This window comes from Urocampus carinirostris, chromosome 2 (assembly GCF_059441175.1).
Source record: "Urocampus carinirostris isolate Australia breed hairy pipefish chromosome 2, RoL_Ucar_1.0, whole genome shotgun sequence".
Lineage (NCBI taxonomy): Eukaryota > Metazoa > Chordata > Actinopteri > Syngnathiformes > Syngnathidae > Urocampus > Urocampus carinirostris.
The window spans coordinates 25576846-25601431 of record NC_142350.1 but is presented as its reverse complement, the minus strand read 5'-3'; the positions used below and the strand labels follow the sequence as shown (position 1 = coordinate 25601431).

Sequence of the window (24586 nt, the reverse complement as noted above, 5' to 3'; positions counted from 1 at the left end):
GATTGCAGCCAGCCTGTCCTGGAAGGGGATCGAGCCCCTTTTCCATGTTTCATCAAAAGCCACATTAAAAAGCCACATTTTGAATCCCCATGCGTTTATTAAGATGGACCTTGATTGCATTACACTGTTAAATAAGGTACTGCTTTTACAACGAAAATAGTTAAATTTTAAATATGAAGATGAAGCAGCAAAATTGGTGATGTCAAATTTAGGTAAAAACTCACAAAGACGGTGCCTTGCAATGCACAGCGTGTGCTTGAGCAAACGGGGGTCCCTGAATCAGTCAATTACATAGAAAGTCACCCGGCGGTCTCTCATGTTAAATGTCATGCGCTTGCAGCTTTTCGATCTTTGACTTCAAGTGCTCCTTGTAGGCCAGAATATCCCGCTTCCACTTGGTGATGGTCTGCTTCTCACACACCCAGATTTCCTGGGCCACCTGCAACAGCAACAAATTGTCACTGACCGTCATGTGACTGCTACCGATAATTGTCTTTAAATTTAGTTATACTTTTCTATTATGCAACATGAGTCTCTATTACATTCCTTTGATCTGTCAAACATATTTTTCTACTCAAAGAATGAAACATTTCATTTGCTTTCACGAGCAGAAAGATTCTTCTCTGTTCAGTAAATTTGGGACATTTAAAATCGCCATTCATTATTTGCATTATTTCAGTCTGGCGGCAGAAAGTTCTCATCCAATGTCAACGACTTTACCGTCAAGACAAAGTTACCGGCCTTTTGGGCCAGGACAGCAGCCGCTGAAATCTAGCTAGAAGCCATTAAGTCAGGCTTGCCATCACGTTTATTGATTACCACAGAAATAGGCACACTGAAGTAAAATTATGAGGTACAAATGTTTACTATACTGAACACTAAGGATTTTAAGCACAAATGAAGTCATTTCCTTTGGAAAAAGACAAACCTGCTGGATGAGCCTAAAGTCGTGGCTGACCAGCATAACGCCTCCGTCGTAGTCATTAATTGCCTCTGCCAGCGCGTCGATTGTTTCAATGTCCAAGTGATTGGTGGGCTCGTCCAGGAAAAGCAAGTGCGGGTTCTGCCAAGCTAGCCAAGCGAAGCATACGCGGCACTTCTGCCCGTCCGACAGGTTGCGGATAGGGCTGACCTACAGGGAAATTTTTGGTGTGTCAAAACAGAGTCTGGTCATGAAGAGGAGGCAAAAAGCCGATGGTCACCTGCTGCTTCCCAGTCAGCCCATAGCGCCCAATGATCTTTCGCATCTCCTCCTTCTCTTTGATCTCAGGAAAGCACTTCATCATGTACTCCAGGGGTGACAGGTCTAGGTCAAGCTGCTCTGTAAGGTGCTGTGCCCAAAAATAAGGTTGATTAACCAATGCCTGGACAGGATGGGATAAAGACCCGCAAAAGCCATCTTACCTGGTGGTACCTGCCGATCTTGACATGAGAATTTTTGCGGATCATGCCGTCCGTGGGTAGAAGCTGAAATCATAACCAGTACTTTAATTTCATTTTTAATCACACCTCTTCAGCTTTCTTTGCCACTCAGGCCAAAAAGTCAATAAATTCTATTTGTTTTCATAGATAAATTTTGACCCATTGAAAACCAATGTGGCTGGTGCCACTGTGTATGTCTAATGCCAGAGACTGGCTTTTGAACTGCCTATGAAAGCTTTGGGGCGTTCTAGCAAAGTCAACTATATTGTTAAACATGATAGCCTTCACTCAATCTTTAAAACAAAGACAACACTTCAAAAATATTTTGTATTTTACATCTAAGGTATTCATGCAAAAAAAACTAAAGCTAAATATAATTATGATATATTATATGAACAGAAAATATATATTTATAAAAAAAAAAAAATGCAGACATCCACCAAAGTAGTCAAAAATAATGTGTGACGTTGTACATTATATTCTGAGCTGAGAGTAGCTATTAAAGGGCCCTCGCAACCTTTGCAACTATGGGTACAGCAAACTTTTTATCAAATAACTATAGCCAAATAATTATACCGATTTTTCAGTGAAATAGCTGAAAACTTTACTATTATCCTAGAAGACTTCAGTCCAAAAATACACAATCAGCAACCACTATCAGCTTAATAAAAACTACATGGATGATTTTGGCCATAGCGACCGAAAAACGAACTAAAAAGAAAACTATACTTCCAAGTACGCTAGTGGAAAAAACACACAAATGCACTCCCTTAGTGGAATAAAAGATACAGACACCCCCTACTTACGACCATTCAACTTACGAAAAACAGTACATACATTTTTTCCAGGATGTTGAAAAATATCCAGACATTGCTGTAAGTTAGATTTTGTATTGTGTGCACCTTTTTCCAAGTAGAGGACAGTGCTGTAGTGCTTCTTTCTGCCGCATGGCGCTGTGAAAGGTCACCCAGCATCCACCACGAAGAAGAAATACAGCTTCTACTTAATAGTTCGTGTGTAAACATACTACGTGTACTGTATTCCTAGCGCGCTAAGAATTTTGACGTTATTGTTTAATCGCTTCCTACCACGGAGGAGGAAGTAGCCTAAATCTTGAAGCCCATCTTCCAAAAGGAAGTTAAACTTCACCTCATCTTTATACAGCATATTATCTTATGAAATGTTTATTTCTTTAGTACAAAACAATAAAGTTACCATTACAAGCCTTAAACACACTTAAACATACAAAATAGATGGTAGGGCGCCCGCTTTGAGACTGGGAGGTCGCTGGTTCGCGCCTCGGCCGAGTCATACCTAAGACTTATAACATTGGTAAAATGGCGGCGCCCCCTGTTGGCTGCGGCTGCATCGGCTCGCTACAACGGGTCAGGTGTATCGACATTTCGTTCTGAGTACATTGTTACAAAGAATGACAATACAAAGGAAATTATTATTATTATTATTATTATTAAAAATATAGCACTAAAGCAACTTCCGAATAAATTCAGCTCACAAATGATCACCCGGAACCTATTTCGTTCATAAGTAGGGCAGGGTCTATATTTCGACTGAAACATTTGATTTTGGGCAATTCAACAAGTGCATGCATTCTGCCTCACCTCTCCCATAAGCAGCTTGAGTAGTGTGGATTTTCCAGCCCCATTGGGACCCACTAGCGCCACGCGAGTGTCTAAATCGATGCCAAACTCCAGATTTTGGTAGATGTGCGGCTACACAAAAGTCAAAGAATGAGTTTGTAGGTCGATAAGAGATAAAGTGCAAGTGGGTTCATCGTGGGTCCTCACAGTGTTGTCGCTGTACTTGAAGCTAACGTTCTGAACCATGATAACCGGAGGAGGAATCTTTCCACAGGAAGGAAAATAAAATGACAGCGTCTGCAAAAATAGAAAAGATAAAAATGAAAAGCCAGCAATGACATATGGACCAATTCAAAGGCGTGTCGTGTCCCCCAAAACTTCAGCCTCTTCTTCACAGACTCGATGTACCCAACTCTACTTGACCCATCCAGGCTGTACCCAGTCAGGCATTGTGCCTTTGCAGTGTCAGGGCAGGAACCCCCGCAAAAATGCTCAGTTTGTGGCCAAAGGTAGCAGAAGGACGCTTGGACATTTCCTACCTACCTTGTCATTGACAACTTTTTCAGTCAAGCCCGAGGCCACCATTTTCTGCAATGTCTTCTCTTTGCTCTGCGCCTGCCGGGCCAGCTTGGCTGAGCCGTGACCAAAGCGAGCAATGTAGTTCTATGGGGAAATGGGACTTTAGTAGAAATAGTGGGTGGAAAAAAAGCATTTTGGAAAGTCCTTTTACCTTCATGTGTGCGATCTGGTCTTGTTCCCAGTTGAAACGCTTCATCTGGTTCTCCTCCAGCTCCTCTCTGGTCTTTACATATTGGTCGTAGTTCCCCTGTAGCAGGACAAATAAAAAGTTTGGTTGGCAAGCCACGTACGACCAAAGTTGTAAATAGACGGGGCGCACCAATGTAGCACACTTTTGGTTCGAGGAGAAAAGAAGCACATTGAAACATGGAATAATTGGAAAAATGTTATCACCATAGAAGAAAAACAGATCATCTCCGGCCACTAGCGGGAATTTTTGCAACAATTTACAACAACTGCCGCTGCCTTTCCAAAAGTAGATTTGTTGTCCGTGTTACATAAAATATCATGCAAGTTTTATTTCATTCTTGAAAAAACAACAATTTCACTTTGCAATCCCGACTTCAGAATGGATTGATATCGTCTCCTGAAGGTCCAGTCCAATTGCCCAAAACCATAAAGTTCTTTAGCTCACAGATTTTTCCTATACCTGGTTATTTTTGGAATGGAACGTCCGCAATAAACATTGGTTCACTGTGTATATAAGGCATTGAAGTGCGTAAAGGAAATTTGAGGGACCAAAAAGTGATATAGTGGAACCTCGGTTCACGACCATAATCCGTTCCAGAACCCTGTTCGAAAACCGATTTGGTCGATCACGGAAAATCGTTTTTCCCATTAAAAGTAATGTAAAATCATTTTAATCCGTTCCAACACCCTGATTGTTTAGCAAGAACGTAAACATGAAGCTAACCCAGGCTAATTGTACATTCGCGTTAGCGCAATCTTCCGTACAAAAGATTACGCTAACATGAACGTGTAAAAATTTTTTAAAAAAAAAGGATTATGAATAGGATTTCTTACCTTTGTGGTGGACGGTGGGGAGAGAAAAATCTTTAAAAGTTTTTCAACCTCTTCCAAAACTTGAGACAGTTGCTTGCTTATAGCGCTAACTTCTTTAGCCGCATCACTCGATTTCACAGCCTCCATATTCTTAACTATCGTATCGATAGTAGATTTAGCCATGCTGTATTCACTAGCAAGATCGGAAATTCGCACACCTCTTTCATATTTAACTATTATGTCTTTCTTAAAGGCAATAGTTGGACGAACAACTTGATTTTTTTCACCTGTCCTGCGAGCACCCAACTTCTTCGGAGGCATAATTAGGGGCTAAAACACCCGTACGCCGCTCAGCATCGCACCCTAGCGTACCGGCGTTCGAACTCCGATTTTTTGACTGAACAGCGAAGCAAGAATTTCTCTAAATATTTGTCGAACATCGATTTGTCCAAACTGAGAGGCGTTCGAAAACCGAGGTTCCACTGTACAAGTAAAACTGCTGAAAGATCTAAAATGCAAATACAAAAGCCGGTTCCTTCTACTTAAAGTTCTGATGAAAAGAGCTTTTAATTGCTGCAGCGACCAGTCTTTCCTTTAAGTCCATATTTTAGCTTTTAATAGAAAGGTTGAGTGAACAGTGACAAGAAAAGAGGAGGAATGATGCGCCAGTTGACTAATGCAAAATAGACTCGCATAATAGACTAACATGACAAGGCATCTACTTTAAGCACAGTCTGTGTATCAGTCTCACCGTGTAGTACTTGAGCTTCTTTTGATGCAGGTGGATGATGTTGGTACACACGCCATTAAGGAAGTCTTGAGAATGCGAGATCAGCACCAGGATTCGTTTGAAGCTGACCAAGGCCAACATCTCAAGATCAGTTTCAAATGGGCAATTCCAGAAAAGCTGCTTGGCAACAGACTTACGATTTGAGCTCCTCCTCCAACCATACGCATGCATCCAGGTCCAAATGGTTAGTGGGTTCGTCCAGCAGGAGCATGAATGGTTTAATGAAGAGGGCCCTGCATTATGTGTGTGGTGGTGGGGGAAAAAAGGGGAGACACACGCATTAGCATAAGACACTTTCAGTACAGTTGCTCAATTTTCCACCACAAATTTGATGCCGGTTAACCCATTGAGGACGGAAGCACAAGAAAATAATCCGGAATTTATGCATTACTCGCTGCTTTTTTTTATGTGACTCCATTGTGCAAAGTTTGATGAGATTGAAATATATACTGTGCGTTGATAAAAAGCATGTTTTTGTGAAAGCCACAGAAATAACCTAAAAGGTTTTGGGGGAATTGTGTAATTGTTTCAATGTACTTTAACGCCTGATAATTTATTGATGAGGCTTTGAAAATATATGTGAATTTCAACTACGTAAAAATTTCAAGATTAGTATTTCAAGAATAGTATTCACGGCAAATTAAAAGATCCACTCGGGGACAAACGAACAGGCGCGTTAAATGTGTTCAAATACGAGTTTGCTGCAGTGGTAGTCAAGCATGGTTTAGTGCTGTGTGTGGACCTGGCAAGGGCGACGCGCATCCTCCAACCTCCACTGAAGTCCTTCATCTTCTTGGATTGCATGGCGGAGCTGAAGCCCAAACCGTGGAGGATCCGCGAGGCCCGTACCTCTGCCTTGTCGGCATCCAGTTCCTCCAGGCGCTCGTACAGCTCCATCAGCTTCTCGCACTCGGCTGAAGGGAAGAACACCGTCACAAATGCACCATTTTTTTTCCTGGCCAATGAGAGCAACAGAGGCCTACAGTCTTCGTGCGCCAGCCGCTCAGCCTCTTTCTCCAGCATAATCCTCTGCTCATCCACTTCCATCACGCATTGAAGCGCTGTCTTTTCGCTGGTCGCCATCTCCCTGGTCAGGTGGTAGATATCAATGTGCTCTGGAATGGGAATTTCACGATGGCCAATGGCCGACAGCAACATGGACTTCCCTGAAGGCAAAACAAAATGACAGTAAGCAACAATTGCAAATTACTTAAAATCAAACGGTTGCAGAGGCTCGAATGAGCGTAATTTGTGGAGAGTAATGTCATGCTCGTCCCCGCTAGGTTATTTTCTTTCTTTCCATTTGTTAGTGTAGCAGGATGATGGGGAAGGTAAGAGCCCTTGAAGTTGTCAAAACATAACCCCAAAAAGATCCAAAATATTTTTTTCGAGAACATCTAAGTGCAAGTACTTGTATGCGCATCATGAATGAGCAAACATAGGCTGAAACGATGACAAGCAAAGAGATGGTGGCTCTGATTAAAAAAAAAAAAAAAAGTTTCAAATTCCTTCCAGCTCCTTTAAAAAGAAACAGCCATGTAAACAGTCTATTTCAAACAAACAACTTAGTATGTTCTTGATTGTGTACACAAGTGCCCCACTGATCATTTTTTATTAAAATAAAGAATGTACTGAACTTTTAAATTTCCCTATACTTTTACACAATAAGTGATGTGAGAAAATTAGGGATTAATAATAACCAGTAAGAATTATGATAAAGATATTATTTATTTTAATAAGGATTGATATTGTATTTCCATGACCCATTAAAAAAAAAAAACTCCACCCAGGAATGTATATAGTGATATACCATCTATAATGTTTTTCTGCTTTCTGTACCAGATCATATACTTTTTGTCTGTTTAATATCCATGTATGATCCATGAACCCTTTAATTTGACCGGGTTTCGTGTTTACAGTACTCAAGTTTTTCATAAATGTCACTGCTCTTTCTTGTCTCTTACCCAGAACAAACTCATAGAAAAGGAGGATTAGGGTCTCCCAGCAGCTAACCTGTGCCGTTTAGGCCGATGAGTCCATAGCGTCGGCCCGAATTAAGCTCCAAGCTCGTGTCCACCAGCAGCTCCTGGCCGTGAAAGGTAAGGGACAGACTGCTGATGTGCACATCCGTGCTGTTGGGGTGCGAAGCCAGAACGCCCGTCACAGCGCGGGCTTCTGTTTTTGCCAGCTCAAACTCGTCCAGCCCCTTGGTCAGACTCTCCACACCTATGAAGTGCGATTGGGGTAAGGAAAAAATGCTTCTCAGGACATTTTCATTGTGTGCTTAAGTCCTTTTACTTACCATTGCTGACAGCGCCATTGGACTGGCCCTCCACTTGGTCGCCCTCTCCATTGACCTCGTCAGACTTTTTGGTCCGCTGCCGGGCTTTGGCAGCCTCCTTCTTTTTTGCCGCTTTCTTCTTAGCTAAATCCGAAGGCATGCCTGTTTCTCTTTAGTGCGGGCTAATTTTCCAATACAAAGAAACACCAAGATCAGCTTCTGAAATAGTCAACATCTAACAAAAAATTGTCAATCCGTTCTTGACAGAATTAAATTAGTGTTAAAATGACTTTAACGAAGAGGGGCCTGCAATATGTGTGCAACAATATTAAAGAATCCCAAAAGCTCACAACAGCATAACTCCCACCTCGTAAAAAAACAACAACCATCGGAGCCAATAATTTAACAAGCGCATTTTATGATGGGTTGGCAATGCTTCAGCCAAATTACATTTCAATTTCTTCACACACACGTCATTATGCAAATAGATATCATCTCAGCAACTAAAAAGGATATAAATCATGTCAATCACCAATCAACCAGGTACAGTGATTGTTTGCTTCCTCATTCAAAAGGTTTGTACCATTGCTGCATCTAGTTACAAGTTGAGCTATTAAGACACTTGCCAGAAGGATCGATAAAACAGTGGCCTTTTTCGATGGGGGCATAAAAATTAAAAATGTCCCGGAGAAAAAAAATTAAGAAAACTTAAGATTTTTAGCATGGCAGTCTAAAGTTTGTGTGTATATTTTGTCTCAGCTGTTTGCAGCATCATAATATTCAGAATGAGAAAACTACGCCTACAATTTTGCACACAAGTAAACATTGGGTTACGTGTCGTAACGGTTAACGCTATTGTATATACAGGAAGATATTGTTCCTACATAGCAGAAATTTCCTTAATTATGGTGGGTGTGGAATGCTATACTGCATAGTGTATACTGATTGGGATGAGTGACATGGACCAACTCATCTTTTACTTCATTTCAAATGTTAAATGGTGAGACAACGTTTACTTGCATAAACACGTCCAGATTACAGTGGTACCTTTACTTCGAATGCCTCTACGTGGGAAAGTTTCAAGTTACCAAGCACCTGACTGGGAACAGATTGCATCTGGTTACAAAGGTGTTCTAGCATTCGAAATCAAAAATACAGTACAGTATGCGCTGTGAATAGCCGCTCCAATAGGTTCCTGAACGTAAACAAACAAGCCATCTCTCAAAATCTGCCTGGCAACTCAGTGCGCACGAGTTATGCCAGCATGCTCTCCGTTTCACCGTCACACTTCAAAGTTCAGATACGATGAGGAAGGGTTCCGGCAAGATGGCGGGGAGGATGACGCAGCCCAAATAAAAATTAAAGACATTTAGTTTAATGAACTCTTGTAAACTATGGAAGGAATCAAAAAAACCCAACATCTGATCTCAAGTCGGCTATACCCCGAATATAAATGTATGCATGGTTTTGGACATATAGACATGTTGTCTAAAATGTTTAATATGGTCAGTTTTGGGCAAATGAATAAAAGAAAGGTCTGATTAAGGGTAAGACAACTTGTTATTCGAATGTCTCAAGTCCTGCAGGTTTTTAAAAAATTTCCTTTCACCGGTTCAAGAGTTATATATGACAAGCTTACAGACAATGTAGAAGGTTGGTACCAATACGGGTCATTTAAATCACCAGTCTTGAAGCAAAGAAACTCCAGATACATAAAAGACATGCAATGTAACACTCGAGGGCCAAATTCGAATATTAAGTTGCCGCGTCGACTCGGCGTTTAAGAATAACCTATACATCCTGTATCGCTATTTGAACATGATGGAGGAAGATGGTTCAGCGTGAGAGTTTGTGTAAAAAAATGCGGGGAGGTACGGCCCCATGCACCACCTGCTGCTTACACGTTGTTCTCCATGCTAGCCGGTTAGCTTAGCAGGAGTTGGCGAAGGCGTCCCTCAAAAGGGCAGTTTAAGAACTTGTAGAATGCAGAAACATCGCTCACGCGATCAGAACAAGAGTGAGATAAAGAAATCAGCCATGACACTAGCACACGACCACACCGAAGCAACGGCAGGCCCGGACAAACGCCATAGAAAGGCCCGTAAAGCGGCATGACGCGAGGCCCGGCAAACGGCTTGAACTGGATCGGCGTTTTACCTCAAACGTGTCGCCCCCGTCCCTGGCACAAAAATCACACCGAGAATTGTGACTCATATCCGTCTTTTCTTACCTTGCTTACGATTTGGTGGGCCAAGGTACTCACCGAGAGACGAGGGCCCGTCTGCACCTTGCCGGTTTCGAGGATTGAAGGAACCACTACAGTCCGGGACCGCCAGGAAAAATAAAAGATATGGGCGGAGCGTTCACCGATTAAACAAATTGGAATTGAATACGACATATTCCGTGGTAACTACTCCAACTGTTGATTCCAGATATAAAATATGTTTGTTCAAAAAAATCATACCAATACAAAGTGTTCAGGTAAAATTCTTTTCTTTTGAGGATTTCAGGACCTTTACGTCACCGTTACGTCATCAAATCGGAAACTGCAATGATGGAGATACTGCGCACAAAACGTCAACATTCACGCAGTCTGTTACGGGTCAAAGTGCCATTAATGTCACAAAAGCATAATGACATAACACCATCGCTTTTTTTTTTTTTCTAATGTGACAACACGCCGTGCAATGTTTTTTTGGTTTGAACAATTTTATTGACATTATTAACAGCAAATAAACAATGTGAGGTTTGAACATTTTTTCTTGACAATTTTAACAGCAATTAAGCATATTCACAATTTTGTTGTATCTGACAATATGACATTTTAACAAATTTTCCGACATTTTTAACAGCAATTAAACACACAATTTCATTATAACATATCCCAACAATATGAGTTTTTATCGACACTTTTAACAGCAATTGAATACATTCACAATTTTATTATATCATATTCTAACAATATGAGGTTTGAACAATTTTTATCGACACTTTTAACAGCTGTTAACCAATGTGTAAAGGGCAATACTATTGTGCAAGGGCATAGCTCTGTCTTTTCAAGTGGGATTCCATCCCACCCTCCCAAGCAGCATCCTCCAGTCCTCTGCCCGGCATGCTCAGATGGGTCCTGTCCCTTCTTACTTCTACATTCCACAACCACCCGAATAACCAGGCCGTTGCTGCCGGGACCCCCACAGTGGAGCTCCGGTTCCCTCCTCCGGGTGGGTGCAGATGATTCTTCTTTATGGCTGCATTCTAGGCTTGCCGCTCGCAGATTGTATGTTTTACTATGCGACACTCCAAATTTCAGGACAAAATCGTTTTTCCCCAGTCATCTGCTATCAGTATTGTACCACGCTGCTGCCCATCAATGCCAAGGTCAAGGCTAACCTCTAAAGAACAGGATGATGCTTTTCTCCCCAAAAAATAACAGCGACCAGATGCTGAAGGTGCTGTATCTGAGTCACAACAAGAGCCTTTTCGTGATACTGATAACCATCTAAACCAGTACTATCTATTTCATGTGAAGGAGGAAACCCCTACCCTGGAGAGGGATGGGTGCCACTTGGCTGTACTCACCCAAAAACACACCACAATAAGAGAAACCCCTACAACTCTGGTGGTTTAGAGATACCTAAACCATGAACCTAGAGGACTGTTTTTTTTTAAAAGAGGTTGGACAACAAAGAGATGATCAGTTTTCCAAAGTTATAAAAAAAAGGGCAATTAATGCTGAAAGTTCAAATTGGGGTGTATCGTTTGAGGTGTCCTTAGAAATTTGAAAGCAGAATATTGTTTCTTTTAAGTGTGTTTGCAATGCCCAACTGATTCCGAAAAACCTTTATCATTTTTCCCACCGCCCCTATCTGCTTTTCTCTTACTTTTATCAAAACTGTTTGAGACTCGCAACATATTAGGATGCAGGAAAGGAAGAGCGGTTGGAGAATGTTTTAATGCTCAAGCTCATGGATTTCTGTCAGTGTAGCATGAAAATTGTGCAAGTGAGAAAAGGAGCGTTTCAAAGTCAGTCCAAACGTCAAACCAAACCCCAAAAAGATGAAAAAGGAAGAGTTTATTCTAGCGCTTCAAAGAAGTGCACGTACTTGCACAAGCCACATAAATGATAATTTAATATATAGATAATACTGTAAATAGAACATAATCTATATCAGGCGAGCACCTTTATCTGATGAAACAAGACAATCGTGGCATCAAAATTGAACGCTGAAATTACAAGAAAATTGCTTAAGATTAAGAACATGTGCCAGAAATATACTCTTTTGCAGTGGCATTGCCCATTGATTTATTAATGTGCTATTCGTCAGGTTTTTTTTTTTTTAATAATGTGACTCTTAAAGAATCACATTGGAAATGATAAATACATCATTCAGTACAAGTACAGCAAATATATCATAATTGTTTCAACATTATCTTGCACGACCACAAGCGAACGAAGGCGGAAGTGAGTCAGTCACGTGATTTTTTTCTTTGCCACGGTACCGGCACGGAGGCGGAGTCTAAACCCGTATGCACTACGCATGTGTCAAGGTTTCACTATGTGTCGTAGAAGTGGTAATTCCGACTCTTTTTCGAGAAGCGGCTTTTTCGGCTTGGCTCACTAAAAGGAGACGGCTAGTACAGCTCCCAAACGGTTATTTTTACGTGTTAATGATACATTACAATGATTGGGAAAACTATGCACCAAATTAATCAATTTTAAATGCATTATGCTACTCCATTATAGCCCTTATTGTCTTAACATACAGTAAACATTTAGCTTATTTAAACGTTCAAATGGTTAATACAGAGATGACGACACTTATCGACCAGTCATGATAGCCTTCGAGAGAGGGAGAGAAATAAGCCGAGAGACTGATAAAGAGAGAGAGAGAGAAACGTGGATGGAGAGAAAGAGAAAGAAAGAGAAGGGTTTGAAGAGAGAGATAAAGAGATAAAGACTAAACAAGAGTGAGAGATAGATTTAGAGGGAGGGACATGGAAAGGGAAAAAGAGTGACTGAAAGATAAAGAGTAAAAGAGATCGAGTGAGAAAGAAAGGGCAAGAGAAAGAGATGGAGACAGAGAAAAATAGAAAATGTAAGATAGAGAGCAAGAAAAAGAGAGCGATAGAAAGAAAGAAAACAAGAGAACCAGGTACAGAGAGAGCAAGAGTGAAATTTAGAGAGAAAGGGAAATACCAATTGAGATGGAAAGACAAAGAGAAAAATAAAGAGTGAAAAAGGGAGGACAAAAGAGAAAGATATATAGAAAGATAGCGAAAAATGGAGGGAGAGAGAGAAAAGGAGCGAGAAAGAACGGAATTGGTTCCTTATTGATGCGCAGCTGGTTGTTCTTGTCGTTCCCTTTAGAGTCTGCTTATAGAGCACTTCTGTTTACGAACGACCTATAACTCATGTCAAGACCAGCCCATTCCTACTAATAACGAAGGAGGTAGAGGGAGAGAGAGAGTCAAAGTGAGAGAGAGCGAGATAGGAGGACGGAGAAGGAGAGCCAGAAAAAAATCTAAATGCGAAAAGGACGAGCCTACTGATGGGATGACGGCCTAGTGCGGACAAGGAAAAAAAATGCTCGACGGCCAGCGTGTTGAAGTGTTTCCCCTTTTGCCACTCCATCAAAGGCCGTGTGAAGATGGCCCCGTTAGGGATTATTCGCAAAATGGACTGCCGCCCTCAAATCACACGCTGGCAGATGACGACCATTCAAGTTTGTGAGCCCAGACACGTCTCCTTCCTTTGAACTTTATGGATCCGTCGAACTTTTTTTTACAAGCTCGGCGACAATTAGAACGCTGTACGGGATGAACACAATTTGGACTTGAGAGTCGGAGCTTTCTGACTCCATTGTATCTCGCATCATTTAGATTGATTGGGACGGTTATATTGACACTATCTCCCTGCGGTGCAAGAGAAGTGAGCAAATATGCGGATTTGGTCGCTGCTGATCGCGTTCCGGCCGGCCTTACCTCTGCTCTTCGGGTTGTGTTTGGGTTGCAGCCTGAGCCTGTTGATGGTGTCGTGGACGCAGGGGGGAGCAAAGGACGCGAAGGACTTGTGTGAGGCCGAGCCTCTTTACCCGGGCAGGGCCGATGCTCAAAGGGGGGGCAGAAAAGGAGATGGCGGTGACGACGACAACTTGAACCCGCAGATCGTCCCCTATCACAAGGACCCAAACCAGCAGCACAAGAAAGTCTTAAGGTAGGTCAAAGTAAGGCCTGTTGTCCTTTTGAAGCGAGTCGATGGATCTTGTCGTCAATTGACGTCACAAGCTACTGCAATAGTAACGTCACATTTGAGCGAATCTAAGGTAAATACATCATAGCTCCCGACCTCAGCCAAGTGTTCCCCTTTTTAATAACTACAATACCTCTTATACCCCCTTTCCAGCATATGTCATCACCGGATCAGCTCAGGGTGCGTGCGCAGTGTTGACCCAAAACTGCAGAGTAGCTGTATGAAATTGAGTGGCGCGAGACAACATTTGTATGTCGAGTTTTTAGATTCACAATTTGCAAAAAACAACATGCTCAGCATTTATGTGTATCGGTGCACAAGTCACAATTTTAACGAACACAATTTCTTTGTTGCAATTGCTAATGGAAACAAGCCTTTTCCATACCTGTCAACCTACACGGCTCCATGCCCTTACAAAATGTTGTATTTTCACTTACAAAATAATCTTACACCATATTTTTTTCAAGTCATTTTATTTTATATCCCTTAATCACAAAGAGGCTCAAAGGGCTTCACAGGTTATTACACAGACTATTTTTTTCAGACCATCAATGGGCTGCACAGACTACAGATTATTGCAAACCACAGACTATTATGACACCATCCCCTGATCTGGAACCAACATGAGGGCAAGAAAAATATAGGTTATTCATATGCTATAGAGTAGAAGTGTGTTTTAAGCTTAGCTTTAAACATTTCCACTGAAGTTGCAGATCGGATCTCAGGGGGAAGAGCATTCCACAACACTGGTGCCCGGATGGAGAACGCTGTCGAACCAGCTGAACACTTCTTGGCTCTTGGGATCACCAGAAGACCGGCGCTCTCAGAATGAAGGCTTCGGTCCGGAACATAGGGGGAAATCAGATCTGAAAGATATGAGGGGGAAAGTCCATGTATGATTTTGTATAATAATAAACTTTGAAATCACATCTTAGGCTAACAGGGAGCCAATGCAGGTTAGCCAAAATTGGGGTGATGTGATTGGACTTTTATGTCCTAGTTAAAAGCCTCGCTGCGGCATTTTGTACCAGCTAAAGACTCGAGTCTGGTCATCGGAAGACCGGAGAGTAGTGCATTACAAAGGCGTGAATTATAATCTCCGCATCCGACTGAGACAATACAGGACGAATTTTAGCAATGTTGCGAAGATGGAAGAAAAGCGGTTCTAGTAATTTTCTTCACGTGTGTTTGAAAGGACACCTAATTTTTTTAACTGAGTCACTCTGTGATGTGACATTTGTCAATGTTCACAGCAGTTTTTGAGAATAAGTCACGGCATTTAGATGGACCAATAACTAACATTTCGGTCTTTTCAGAGTTAAGACGCAAGAAATTGAGTGACATCCACTCTTTTATCTCAGTGAGGCAGGCCTCCAAATTGCCATTGCTTATATTGTGTCCGCTAAATCCTTCAGCTTTTTTAATACTACATTTAGCTAGCACCTCAAATGTAACTAAATAATGATCCGAGATAACGGTAGTACACTGTAACACCGTCATGTTTGAGGTTGAAACTCCTCGAGTCAGAACCAAATCTAGCGTGTTTCCATCTTTATGAGTTGGCAAATCAACCAGTTGATTAAAACCAAATGCATCAATTAGAGACCGAAACCTAACAGTAAGAGAACTGAGTGGGGAGTTCATGTGAATGTTAAAGTCCCCCATAATTATAATTTTGTCTGCATAGGTTACTAGCTCAGACAAAAGTTCAGCGAATTCGTCCAAGAAAGCTGTGTTTATTTATGTAGTTCAACATGTTATATTGTACATGTTTTTCGTTACATCATTTATATTGTTAATGAACATTTTGTTGTGAGATACTGAGTTGCTCGACATGAATGAGGTTTATTATAAAACAAGTTCAAAAATGAAATAGCTTGGACGTTCACTGTAGAAGGAAAAAATACATGCAAAAATAATTAAGTAGAATAATATATTTTCCTATTCAAATTATTAATTCATTTTCTGCATTAAATTGTTGTTGGTAATATACTGATTAAAGGGATAACAACAAACCTGTCTTTTTTCATTTTCTCCTTTTATACTTCCTTTTTTTCTTAACTTCTTTGTACAACAATAATGATTCGTAATATAATGCATCAAAGCAAGTGAGCCGTTTGAGAGCCGTCTCTCTTTAATGAGTTGAGACAAAAAATCCGGTTCTCTAAAAAGAGACGGACTTCCTTTCACTACATAACTACCACATGATGCGGTTTGATGCGCACAGTAGCATCAAACCACTCGCTTCGTTTGCAACGAAAAAAAGATACCGAGATAGAGGCTACCGCAGCGAACTTGATTGATTTGCCGTTTCGTCATAATCAGTGTACCACCTATTGGTTTCTACCCATAATTGACAAATTTGTGTTTTTCCGCACAGATTTTCTTGTACGTCGTACACGTCTTAAAATGCATAAAAAACGTACAGGTTGACAGGTATGCTTTTCAAAAGCACCATAGAAATCTGTGGCTGCAAGATGAACATAGGGTATCATTGAGAATAGAATTTACTTGAATTCTGAATAGTAAGTGTTAGTAGGCTTAGTGTCAGAGATATACTTATTGTTTGCCCAAAATTACTACTATAAACATATGTTTGCTACTGTTGATGCAAGCGAGTAGATCATTAATAAGAATAATATTTATAACAATATTAATACTTTTTTAACAGTATTAATGTATAGATTATATAATACATATTTAATATTTATACATGATATTGTGGAAGGAGGAGTCGCGGATATTACATACCTGTCAATTTATGTTTTTTAATAATTTTGAATCCTGTACACTGTGTAACAATTTTTATATGAGAAAATAAAAGAAATAAGACAGATCTTGTCTTGTCCATTTCTGCTCTAACCCAGATTTTCTCGGTCACTGGTAGCAGAAAAGCTACGTCATCGCGGATTGCTAATATTGTCGCCGTATTCTGCGTTGTCATGATTCCTGATGCGAGGCACCTGTGCCCGTTCCTTTGGCGCCAACAACGCTGGTCGCTGATTGGCTCTCTGACTCTTCTTAAACCCCCATCTTCCAAGAGGAAGCTGTCAGACCGTCTGCGAACCTATGCTCTCATCTAGGCAAGCTTTGTACCCTCCGACATTATCCTGCCCTGTTTTCCTGCCTGATACCTGTTGCCAACCTGTTTCTGGACCCGTTCTGCTCTGCTCCTCCGTCCCGGCCATCGACCCGTTTTGCCCTGTTTCCTGCCTGATACCTGTTGCCGACTTCTTTTCTGGACTCGTTACTGCTTTTGCTTCTCCGTCCCGGCCATCGACCTGTTTTTTCGCTGTCTACGACTACCCTCGCTCGACACGGAAGTGCCACTTCCGTGTTCCTGCCATCAGCTACCCGTGACCGACGATCATCGGATCGTGGCTGCAAGCACTGCTCTCTTTCTCAATAAAAACTAAGTAAAGCAAACGCTATTGGCTCTTGTCTCCGTTCCTGGCTTGTGACATATGTAGTCCGTCTTACTGTGAGTAAATGGTTGCCATGATGTTTGTAACATTTATTATCACTTAATAAGGAAGCTTGGCGATCAATATTAAGGGAAGCAATTGGTGGAAGTTGGCAGGCATGAGATGAAGAGACAGTTGATGATATGTAATCACTTACTGTTTTCTTAAGATTAAAGTTACTGTAACTTTCAATGAACATACACACACACATCTTACACAGCACTTTAGTCTGTCTGTAGTAGTTTTCTCGTGCAAACTGGACAAGCTGATAATGGCGGTAAACAGTGACAAGCGGTAAACTGCCTCTAGTGGTAGTCTCTGCGACTGCTTGTGACCTGGATTTTAGTTCATTCAGCAAGCAAGATTCTTGCTGCAAAAAAAAACTCATACGAAAATTCTTGTTTAGGGGTGCTTGTATAAAGACGTACCAATGAATAGCCTTTGTGAAGTAGCAATGTAAATGGCATCAGTCACTCAGGTGATTCTACAGCTCATGAGATGTAGTTCAGATGTGATGTTTGCAAATCGATCGGATCTGCTCTGGATTTTGCAACTTGGCTTTTCCCGAAATGCTTTACCTTGATCTTGACCGTCTCTGCCCTCTCTACCAATTCCCTGCCCCTTTATCAGAAGCCGCTATATCCATACGGAGCTGGGAATTCGCGAGCGGCTGCTGGTGGGCGTCCTGACGTCGCGCGCTACACTCAACACGCTGGCGGTGGCCGTCAACCGCACGGTGGCGCACCACTTCCCACGAACGACCTTCTTTACTGGCCTCCGCAGCTCCAAAGTGCCGTACGGGATGGCGGTGGTGGCGCACGGCGACGACCGGCCCGTCTGGCTCATGTACGAAACGGTACGACACTTGCATCGCCAGCACGGCGCCGACTACGATTGGTTCCTGCTGGCCCAGGATGACACCTACATGCAAGCTCAGCAACTGAGTCGGCTGGTGGGTCACCTGAGCCCCGGTCGGGACCTATACATGGGTCGTGCCGAGGAGTTCATCGGCGGGGAGGAGAAGGCGCGATACTGCCACGGCGGTTACGGCTACCTGCTATCGCGCAGCCTGCTCGCCCGCCTGCAGCCGCACTTGGACGCTTGCCGCAATGACATTCTCAGCGTCAGGCCCGACGAGTGGCTCGGCCGCTGCATCATTGACTACCTGGGACTGAGCTGCGTCGAAGTCCACCAGGTGACTGAGTTTTTACTGGCCTTTTTCCTTTTTGGCTTGGAAATCTTCGTGGCAAAATTTAATATCACAACTTCGGTTCTCGGTCGGAAAAGGGTGGCATGCCCTCCTGAGTTGGGGACTAGATCCTATCCCAATTGGAGGAGTTAAGTATCTTGGGGTCTTGTTTATGAGCGAGTGTAGGGTAGAACTGGAGATCGACAGACGGATTAGTACAGAATCTGCCATATAGATGAAGAAGGAGCTGAGTTGAAGGCAAAGCTCTCAATGTACCGGTCCATCTACATTCCTACTGTCACCTATGGTCACCTCAATGCAGAGGAACAGTGTCTAACCACTGCTCCTCTGCATTGAGAGAAGCTAAATGAGTTGACTCTGGCATCTGGTAAGGATGCCTCCTTGGTACACTTGTGAAAATTTCAAAGATTAGCTGGCTTGTGCCTTGTGCTTGTTTTTTTGTTTGCAGATACAATTAAACTGATTAAATAATCAAAGTATTTAGATTCAACACTCCAATGCTCTACTGAAATTGTCAAAGAGGTGATAATGTTTTCCTAATCCTTTGTGTACATCAGGGGTCAGCAACCTTTTCGATGTGGAGTGCCACTTTCAAATTTCCTTGTAAATCAGTGTGCCACACCAAGATTAATGACTCGCACAAAACTTTTTTTATATCCAACAGAGCTGTCATTTTACACCAATCCAAATATACAACATGGATATACATTGAAATCGTATAACTGACCAATTTTATCTTCCACTATTCTTGTTCGTCAACAAACTAAAAAATGAATGTGAGCAACATGTGGAAAGGCCTGTAGACATCTATGACTTAAACCATTCTTCATAAACAAACTACAATCAAAAAAGATGTGATATGGACAGCTACCATACCATTCATCAAAACTTGAAACACACACACACACACATGAGGACTTTTTATTCAGGAGTTAGCTCGCTTTATTGTTTCAATAAACTTATTATATAGAATACGATCGCTTTTGTCAGAAGCGCAGCAGAATGCACGTTCACGCGAGGGGGGGGGGTCTGATTTAGGCACTACACCGTACCTGGACACAGCGCGTTTCAATGTATCCGCCATTTCAGACGCTTCCTTAAATTCATGTTCATGTTTCGTCTCGTAATGACGTTTAACACTTGACGTGCGAGGTACAATGCTCTCGAGGCATAATGCACAAACAGCACGGTCATTTTTTGTAGAAAAACCCCCAGTCATCTGTCCACGCTGGCTGAAAAGAACGAGATCCGTTCATTTATCGCGTGCCGGTGTTTCTGTGGGAGGGTTAAAACACAGATTTCTCCTCCTCTGCGAGGCACCGCGCAGACACACGGTCACTGTAAAGCCGCTAAACAACATAGCGCGCAATGAAAATGTCAACATTTCAGGCAAAAATGCGCATTTAAAAAAAAAAATCATTATTACTTTGCCGTGCGCTCGCGTGCCACTGGTTAACTTCTTGCGTGCCAGCACTGGCACGCGTCTCATATGTTGCCGACCCCTGGTGTACACTAAATTGTTGCGAATGGGTTATGCGTGCGTTCACCTTTTTACAATCACGGGTGGTTATCTGAGCCCACTGTAGTACAAGACAGCTAACACTCACGTTGTGTGCCAGAACACGATCTTTCCCAATCATTGTGGCTGTAGCATAACGTGTGGCCTCTGTCCCAACAGGAGATGAAATACCGTTACTTCGAGCTGGGCAAGAACGCAGACCCAGAGCATGAGGAAAGTGCTGCTTTCAAGGAGGCCTTCACTGTGCATCCCGTTTCAGAGCCCAACCTCATGTACCGGCTAAACAAGCGCTTCAGCCAGATCGAGCTAGACCAGACATATACGCACATTCAGGAGCTACAGGTGAGGTTACAAAACACGTGGAGGTTCAATTTGCTCTCCAATTTAGAGAGATGTTTTAAGCCTATTATAGCATGTATGTTGATAGTGTAAACTCAATTCCATCAATATTAGGCTCTCATAGCTAAGGTAACTCAAGAAGTTTAGCCAGAGACCAGAAGAGTTTTGTTATGGAATTATTTTACTTGAACCCAACAGAAGAACATATGTCATGACTACAGGAAAAAGAATAAGAACTGGATATCCAGTTTGTTGTAGTGAATTTTATTATTCTTAATTTTTATTATTCTTATTGCGACAATGGGGTCTTACTTTTCTCATACTCTGCCGGATTCATTTTCTACAATTCATGGTGCAACATGTTTTCCTGTATGGGAAAAAACATTTGACTTGATCAAGTGAAAACATAACTGTGTTAATGTGTAAGTGTGAAGCACATTGTAAAGCGCTTGGGGAGGTCTTCAGGGACTTGAAAGGCGCTATATAAATGCAGACCATTTCCCATTTTTCTTTCAGTTAGTTCTTATTTGGAAATGATGTAATTTGGATCTAATAGTTCACCCCAGGTTGGGTGAGATATATAGAAAGTATAGTTTAGTGAGACTGGTCTTCAGCCATATATTATTTTAGTTGCTTGGTTAATTGTTTCTCCTTAAGGAAGTTATGATTTGAAAAGCCAAATTAAGGCATATTGGCTAAATCTCAACAATGACAGCAGTGCTGTAAAACAAAAACAGAATAATGAGACTTCAATAATATCCCAATGTTGCAGAGATCGATGGGTTCCAAAAATTCTGAATTTCTCAAATACGGCAACTGCTCCCCCTTATCGACCCTTACTCCTCCTGCACGAGGAAGGAGAAAGCTTGTCCTTACAAAGGATTTTCCGCAGCTCTGGCTCGCTATGTTGAATCTGTAGTGGGTGCGCAACTCCCTCGGGCGCATACTGTTCAAGAAATTATCTTCGATAAAAACTTCAAAAAGGAAGTCGAGTAGGCCAGGAAAGACAAGTCTTGAGCACAATAAATCAATGTGTCGAAATAAGCCAAGCTAGCTTGCTTTGTAACTCTCAGTCAGAAAGCCAAGCCAGGTTTCCTTCAGGTTTCAGCAGAGATAACACAGCCTTTTCAGTCCAGTAGCCAGCAGTTGATATCAGGATTGCAAACTGCGATCCAAAGGCAGTGATGACCTGTTAATCTTGAAGTATCAACACATTAGCTGAACTGGTCTAGCGAATCATTTCTCTTCAGACCCAAACCAGCCAAGCCAGTCTGTGGCCACTTTCAAATCATTGACTGATCTTAAGGTTTGTTAATCGTACTACTTCTAAAACTATGAAAAAACTTATGCGGTTCTCCAAAAAGGTGGAATGAGGTCAATTTAAATATTGAAGTCAGACTAGTTAATCCATTATTTATACGAATACGTATTTGACTTACAATAATTGCTACAAAAGAATCATGCTGTTCTTGCTTCTGCAAATACACTCTGGGAGTTGTCATTGGCGATTTCTGCGGTAATGGACCAAATTGTATTCTCTTGTTATCGTTCCTCAAGGATTAAAGGAAACTTCAGCAACCTGACATTGATGCGGATGATACGTAAAGTAGTGTTTTTATAAATAACTTCCACTGCTGTTCAATTCGGGCAGGGTTTCGGTACACCGGACGTCAAGTAGCCAGGCGATAATCGGGGTCGAGGATGCAGCCGAAGAGTCTGTGTTCCAGTGAGTACAAACATTGAGGGCAACAGTCCAAGAGTTCCATTTTATCTGGATAAAAGGTCCTTAATGAGGTTCAGTACTCGTGATCTGAAAGGGCAGGCAAGGATTCGGTACACAGTGATAAACGAGACTGACAAGGAGGCATAGGATGGTACTAGATAGGCAACGAGGCAAGGAAACAATGTTTACATAGTGAAGCGGGAGAGGTGTGATTGGAGGGTAAACTAGACAAGTGACAGGTGTAGGGTGGAAAATAAAGCCATGAAGTGATTAACCAAAAGAGAGATATAGAGGAAACCAAACCAGAGTGACATCTTTCTGATAACAATAAGACGGTTTCTTGGTGTAAACATCCATAATGAGCATTTCACACCGAATTGAACTTTTTGTCTACACAGGCACAGATCAGCAATCTGAGTGTGTTGACCCCAGAGGGCGCGATGGGCCTTACGTGGCCGGTGGGCATCAAGGCCCCGTTTCAGCCCCGCACACGATTCGAAGTGCTCTCCTGGGACTATTTCACAGAGGAGCACATCTACACGTGCGCCGACGGCTCGCCCAAGTGCGAACTACGCGGCGCCGATCGTGCCGACGTGGCCGCCGTGCTGGAGGCGGCGCTGGAACGCCTCAATGCAAACTACCAACCGCGGCTGCGCTTCCTCAAGCGGCGGATGCTCAACGGTTACCGGCGCTTCGACCCCACACGCGGAATTGAGTATGTGCTGGACTTGGTGCTTGAGGCCTACACGCAGAAAGGCCGCAGCCAGGTCATCGCCAAGCGGGTACAGATGCTGCGCCCGCTTAGTTCTGTGGAGATCATCCCCATGCCGTACGTGACCGAAGCCACTCGGGTGCAGCTCATCCTGCCCGTGGCGGCGCAGGAGAGGCAGCAGGTGGCAGCCTTCTTGGAAAGCTACTGCGCTAACGTTCTGGACGCACGGGACAACGTGCTCCTCACCGTCCTCTTCGTGTACGACCCTTTCCAGGCACAACGCGTTAGCCGGGAAGACGTTTTCGCGGACGCCAAGGCGGCCATCGGCGAGGCCGAGAAGCGCTACCGCGACATCAAGATCCCTTGGATCAGTGTCAAAACCGAAGTGCCGTCGCAGGTCAAGCTGATGGACGTCATATCCAAGAAGCATCCTGTGGACACCCTTTTCTTTCTGGCCAGTGTGTGGACTGAAGTCACAGGTGACTTCCTCAATCGCTGCCGCATGAACGCTATCAGCAGCTGGCAGGTCTTCTTCCCAGTGCACTTTCAGGAGTACAGCCCTGCGGTGGCACCGAGGCCCTCTTCTGCAGATCCATTTAAGGAAGGCCATTTTGACCGCCGCGTCTTTGACGAGGCCTGCTTCTACAACACTGACTACATGAGCACGCGGGCCAAAATGGCAGCCGACGCGCTGGACAACGAGGAGCTTTTGGAGAGCATGGATGTTTATGATGTCTTTGTGCGCTACTCGGGCCTACACGTCTTTCGCGCAGTGGAGCCGGCCCTGCTACAGAAGTACGCCTCACGGCAATGTAACCCTCGTCTCAGTGAGGACATTTATCACCGGTGTATGCTCAGCAACCTGGAAGGATTGGGCTCACGCTCACATCTCGCCACTGCGCTTTTTCAGCACGAGGACGCTGGTACCACCTAGCGTGCTCCGTTTGTCTTTCCAAACCTTGGTCCGGGATTGCCCGCCATGTTGGCATGTCATCCCAAGGGCGTAGGATTGGTTTTGGCTTTGGTGGACATAGCACACTTGGTTTGAACCCTCCTATTGGGTTAGGGTCGCCATAAACCAGTTGGTTTTAAATGCTTACAAACCCACATACTTTTGTTCATTGCATCAATGCTTATTGACTTTGCTAGGAATGTGTATTTCTAAATCAAGAAAAATTGTCTGTACATTATAAAATACTTGAAGGGAAATAGTTACATTTGTATTCTTATGGTCGGTTTTGAACCAGTAAAAATACTAAATTAGAAAACACTTAACTAGCACCAAAACTGAAATCATTAGAAGACTATTAGTCAACAGGATGACAATTCCCTCTATCACTCATTTATTTTCATCTTGCCATGTTTTCAGTATATCTGCACAAAATAAAGCAAAGACTTGAAGACGTGTAAGGCCAACTCTTTATAAAGATGGTAATTTGCAGAATATTTTTGGGCAATAATGTTACTTCAGACCTTTTAGATGAAAGTAAGCCAAGGGACTATGCCATACTCAGTATGGCATCAAAATCTGTGCAGCCAGTGATGCCAAAACCAACTGTATTTGAAATTTACAGATTTACTCAGGTAAAGCTGCAAGTGGAGAAAAATCAGGGAAAATGTGTATTATTGTTATTAACATATACTTAAAGTATCAGAATGAAAACATATCTAGCATATGCAGGGATCAGAATTTTCCG

General features: G+C 42.6%; 2 protein-coding genes and 1 long non-coding RNA gene across 3 annotated transcripts; 2 read left to right on the top strand and 1 right to left on the bottom strand.

Annotated features, from left to right (window-relative positions):
- Positions 1-77: 77 nt before the first annotated feature.
- Positions 78-10168, bottom strand: abcf2b (ATP binding cassette subfamily F member 2b). The gene is made up of 15 exons (XM_088326041.1): positions 9903-10168; positions 7694-7854; positions 7405-7617; positions 6375-6557; positions 6134-6305; positions 5529-5624; positions 5353-5455; positions 3751-3846; positions 3564-3683; positions 3228-3317; positions 3042-3152; positions 1405-1467; positions 1203-1331; positions 929-1132; positions 78-439 (listed from the first exon to the last, which is right to left on the bottom strand). The coding sequence occupies exons 2-15, from the start codon at positions 7830-7832 to the stop codon at positions 320-322; spliced, it is 1839 nt and encodes a 612-aa protein (XP_088182167.1). The 5' UTR covers positions 7833-7854; positions 9903-10168; the 3' UTR covers positions 78-319.
- Positions 10169-12043: 1875 nt separating this feature from the next.
- On the top strand, positions 12044-24391 carry chpf2 (chondroitin polymerizing factor 2). The gene is made up of 4 exons (XM_088326038.1): positions 12044-13886; positions 18017-18581; positions 20275-20457; positions 22576-24391. The coding sequence occupies exons 1-4, from the start codon at positions 13612-13614 to the stop codon at positions 23821-23823; spliced, it is 2271 nt and encodes a 756-aa protein (XP_088182164.1). The 5' UTR covers positions 12044-13611; the 3' UTR covers positions 23824-24391.
- LOC148371502 (uncharacterized) lies at positions 13903-15114 on the top strand. Its single transcript, XR_015849467.1, has 3 exons — positions 13903-14171; positions 14467-14551; positions 14630-15114. It is a non-coding gene; the product is annotated as an uncharacterized LOC148371502 (long non-coding RNA).
- Positions 24392-24586: the final 195 nt, after the last annotated feature.

Bases quoted from the DNA above. Each gene is read 5' to 3' on its own strand.
- chpf2 (XM_088326038.1), top strand. From the start codon at position 13,612: ATGCGGATTTGGTCGCTGCTGATCGCGTTCCGGCCGGCCTTACCTCTG. The intron at 18,582-20,274 runs GTGACTGAGTTT...CTGTCCCAACAG, and splicing joins GCTGCGTCGAAGTCCACCAG to GAGATGAAATACCGTTACTT. The intron at 20,458-22,575 runs GTGAGGTTACAA...TTGTCTACACAG, and splicing joins CGCACATTCAGGAGCTACAG to GCACAGATCAGCAATCTGAG.
- abcf2b (XM_088326041.1), bottom strand. From the start codon at position 7,832: ATGCCTTCGGATTTAGCTAAGAAGAAAGCGGCAAAAAAGAAGGAGGCT. The intron at 6,306-6,374 runs GTAGGCCTCTGT...TCTTCCCTTCAG, and splicing joins GCGGCTGGCGCACGAAGACT to CCGAGTGCGAGAAGCTGATG. The intron at 3,153-3,227 runs GTGAGGACCCAC...ACTTTTGTGTAG, and splicing joins TCAAGTACAGCGACAACACT to CCGCACATCTACCAAAATCT.